The sequence below is a fragment of the Zingiber officinale genome, chromosome 9B, assembly GCF_018446385.1.
Source record: "Zingiber officinale cultivar Zhangliang chromosome 9B, Zo_v1.1, whole genome shotgun sequence".
Taxonomy (NCBI): Eukaryota; Viridiplantae; Streptophyta; class Magnoliopsida; order Zingiberales; family Zingiberaceae; genus Zingiber; species Zingiber officinale.
This window is the reverse complement of record NC_056003.1, coordinates 33,394,815-33,398,542: the sequence shown is the minus strand read 5'-3', so window position 1 is coordinate 33,398,542 and position 3,728 is coordinate 33,394,815. Positions and strand designations below refer to the sequence as shown.

The window sequence follows — 3,728 nt, the reverse complement described above, 5'->3', positions numbered from 1 at the left end:
TGAAGGATAAAATTTATAACAGTCTAGTAGATAACCAAGTGATCCTGACAGCAAAAATCTTACTCGAGTAAGAACGCAAAGGAAATTAAAGTCAGTTACAAACTCCATAAAATTATGCTTGATGCAAAGAAAGACACATAACAATCAAACTACCATTTAAAATTGTAGCTCATGAGGCTTCGTTCCAGACCTGAGGGTGAATTTTGTCCCGAGGTAACCTCTCAAATACTCCACTGCTTCAATAGCCTTAATGAGTGGAGTGTCAACCGCCTTCTGATCGTCTTTCTTCTGTTGAGGCAGCTTTTTTTCCTGCATTGCAAATGAATGTGGATAAGCATTATAGAGGAGATGATGAAGGCAATTGGTGTACAGATCTACTGCAATACCTGTTTCTCAGTCTCAAAAAATGAGCTTTCGCTTTTCTTGTACGCCTTTTTTTTATCCTTTGCAAAGTATTTATCATCAAACTTATCAACATTGACACCAGATATGTCAACTTTAGTTGAAGTAGCTATAACATAAGCTTGATTAACCCTTCTTAAGGGTACCCCATTTACAGTGAAAGGGCCTACAAGATTAAGCATACAATGAGAGTTTGGAAATAGCTTAGATTGAAATATGACAAAAGGCTGACTAAGATCACCACATGACATATTAAGAATACCTACGTAATAAAACTATGAACAACAAGAGATCAGTCAACATTACGCGTTCTGAAGGGAAACAACGATGAAAAAATAATTGAATGTTAAATTTCAATCCAAAACAAAACAGCATAAATATACGCTCAATTAAGAGGAAATTCAAGCTCCAAAGCCAAATAATTAATAACCATATGGCACAAGGTCCCTATGAAACTAATTACATAAAACTAAACCAAAAATTGTCCACTTGAGAAGAATCAAACAGTTTCATCCAAAATGGTTATATTCAGATATGATTTTATCGATATAAGCAGAATTGACTGTCTGATCATCAGTATAATAGCAAGCAGCAATAGTGGACTATCACTCAGATCCATTTTCAATATGTAACAATTTACTGAATCAAAATGAGTAATGAAATCTCATAATTACAATTGTTACTCTTGTCAATGGCACAAACACTTCATTTGAATCAAAAAATGTCATGCATACAATAAACATACATATTGACCATAACCAATCACTTCATGAATAAAACTTGAATGGGCATCAAGTTCAAAATATGGAAAATTATTTTTAATATATATATATATATATATATATATATATATATAATAATTTTAGTAAACTCCTTAATGACCTACTCGTCATGTTCATAAAAAGAAAGCTTAAAATGCCATAAAAACTATATTTGGGTAGTCAGCTCTGCGACAAGAACCAGAAGTGGTATACAAATTGTTGATGAATCAAATTACATGCCCAAAGTTACCCATATGTCAATGGAATGATTCTCTTTGCAAATGATGACTCGAATTACCAGTGATAAGAAGTAATCCGGAAGGTAACTGCTTAAGGAAAACCACTCTCTTCCCCATGAACCTGCCCGCGAGGAGGATGAGAACCGTTCCTGGGGTAATGCTGGCTCTATATCACCAAATAAAACCAAATCAGTAAAAAAAACATCCTACTTTATGAAAAAGATAATATCAAGAACCATAAAAAAACGAAACCTGAGTTTTGCTGGCTTGGGCTTGCGGCGATTGGGCACGGGGGTCTTGACATCGTCAGCGGGGTAGAACTTTGGGGGCTTCTTCGACGCCGGCTCAGGAGCAGCGGGCTTGGGGTCGTGGCGAGGGAAGGTCCCGCCGTGCTTCGCCTTTAGAGCCCAGATGCCGCGCTTGTGGTACATCTTGGAACGCGAGAACTTTCCGATGCCGGGAATAAGGAGAGGGTTCCGGCTCTTGCTCCTGGGCTTAGACGGCGCCATCGCAAATGGGAAGAGAGAGAGGAGACTGAGGAGGAGGCGGCGGCCGCGGACGAAAGAGAAGCAGAAGCAAATAACGAAAACCCTACGACATTTATAGAAGCTGAGGAAATCCTAGATTTCATCGAGTCCGTTCGTGAGATCTGAGGATCTGATCTAACGATAGATAGATATATATGGGTTCATAGAACATTTTAGTTTGGGCTTTGACACATTAAGATGCCCAATTAGATTAATTGAATCATTTTTGAAATTTTATTATTTTAAAAAAAATCAAATTAAAATTAAAAAAAATCAAAAGATCAATCTATATTTTTTTGTTATAAAAAATATCTTTATTTTCTGCCTACAATTCTAGGAGCGTTACACAATTGTAATAATTCTATAACTATTACAATCACACAAACCTAACAATTAGGTTTTATAACTATTAGGGTGCGTTTAGTTTAAGTCATCAAGTATAACCTTGATTATGTGATTACCTGGTAATTACATAACCATGGTTATGGGGAATAAAACATAACCAAATATTGTTTGGTTCAACCTAGGTAATGCAACAAAAACTTATTTGTTTGAAGGTTTTAATGAATATCCTAATTTAATATTTTACCGTATTATCCTCAGTTACACAACCAACTATACATAATAATAATAATAATAATAATATTATTATTATTATTATTATTTATTTTTTTAATGTTTTTAGATTTTTTATATTATTTATATTTATTTATTTTTTATTTTTTTACATTTTTTAATTTTTATTTTTATTTATTTATTTATTTTTAAAAAAAATTAAATTTTTTTTTATTTTTTTAAAATTTTTATTTTTTTAAAAAAATTTTATTTTTATTTTTTTTAAAAAAAATTATTTTTTAAATTTTTTTTTTAAAAAATTTATTTGTTATTTTTTAAAATTATTTATTTTAAAAAAAATTTAAAATTTTAAATTTTAAATTTTTTTAAACATTTTTTTTTATTTTTTACATTTTTTAATTTTTAAAATTTTTTTTTTTCATATTTTTTCTTATCGGAGAATATTTTTGGTAAAAAAAATTCGTTAACCCCGGAATCAAGAAAAACCTTAGTTTTCTGAGGTTTTCCGATTCCGGGTTGCATGACCCTTTTGCTGACGTGTCGGGCATGGAATATTACTCAGGAATCATCGAATACCTAAACCAAACAAGGTTTTTGTTGATAACCTTGGATGGATAACCAAGGTTATCAAGAATAACCCCGAACCAAATACCCTTATAATTATTGTTAATGAGTATGGATTAAAATGAAGTATTTATATTATAGTAGTTATGAACTGTAATTATTATAATATAATATTATTAATATTGAATAAAGTTAAAATATTCTATTATAGCAGTAATACCATAACAACATTGAAAATTAAAATGTTTTTAAAAATAAACATATACTGAAACAAAATAAGATACCATTTTGATAATAAATAAAAACGAAAGGATTCTAATAAAAAATGTCCTTTTAATTTTTATCCACTATTTTTTTCAATAGACTCTAATGAAAAAGGCAATCATGCTTTGATTTTTTTTTTTTAAAGAATTTAAAGGATAAATTAACCTAATTCTTCTAAGAAGAAAACAAGCAACCAATTGATACTTTTAAGATAATACATAAATTTAAAAAATGTTTAATTAATTGTTAGGTATCAAAGCAAGTAGAAGATTGTTATGAGTGTCGATTTCAAATATTCGAGGGAAAAACTATTGTCATTTGACAAATACAATGCCAAAAGGTGCCCTAATTCACACTTTCATGAAAAATAAGAGCTTTTAGCCAAATTCTTCAAC

General features: G+C 30.4%; 1 protein-coding gene across 1 annotated transcript; it reads right to left on the bottom strand.

Moving 5' to 3' along the window:
* Positions 1–1,973, bottom strand: LOC122025407 (60S ribosomal protein L6-like). Its single transcript, XM_042584209.1, has 4 exons — positions 1,655–1,973; positions 1,462–1,568; positions 387–568; positions 1–309 (listed from the first exon to the last, which is right to left on the bottom strand). Exons 1-4 carry the CDS (start codon positions 1,909–1,911, stop codon positions 157–159), a joined length of 699 nt encoding a protein of 232 aa, XP_042440143.1. The 5' UTR covers positions 1,912–1,973; the 3' UTR covers positions 1–156.
* Between the last annotated feature and the right edge of the window lie 1,755 nt (positions 1,974–3,728).

Excerpts from the sequence above, each read along its gene's own strand:
- LOC122025407 (XM_042584209.1), bottom strand. The coding sequence starts at position 1,911 with ATGGCGCCGTCTAAGCCCAGGAGCAAGAGCCGGAACCCTCTCCTTATT. Across the intron at positions 1,569-1,654 it reads CCCAAGCCAGCAAAACTCAG|AGCCAGCATTACCCCAGGAA; the intron begins GTTTCGTTTTTT and ends TTGGTGATATAG. Across the intron at positions 310-386 it reads TTTTTGAGACTGAGAAACAG|GAAAAAAAGCTGCCTCAACA; the intron begins GTATTGCAGTAG and ends TTTGCAATGCAG.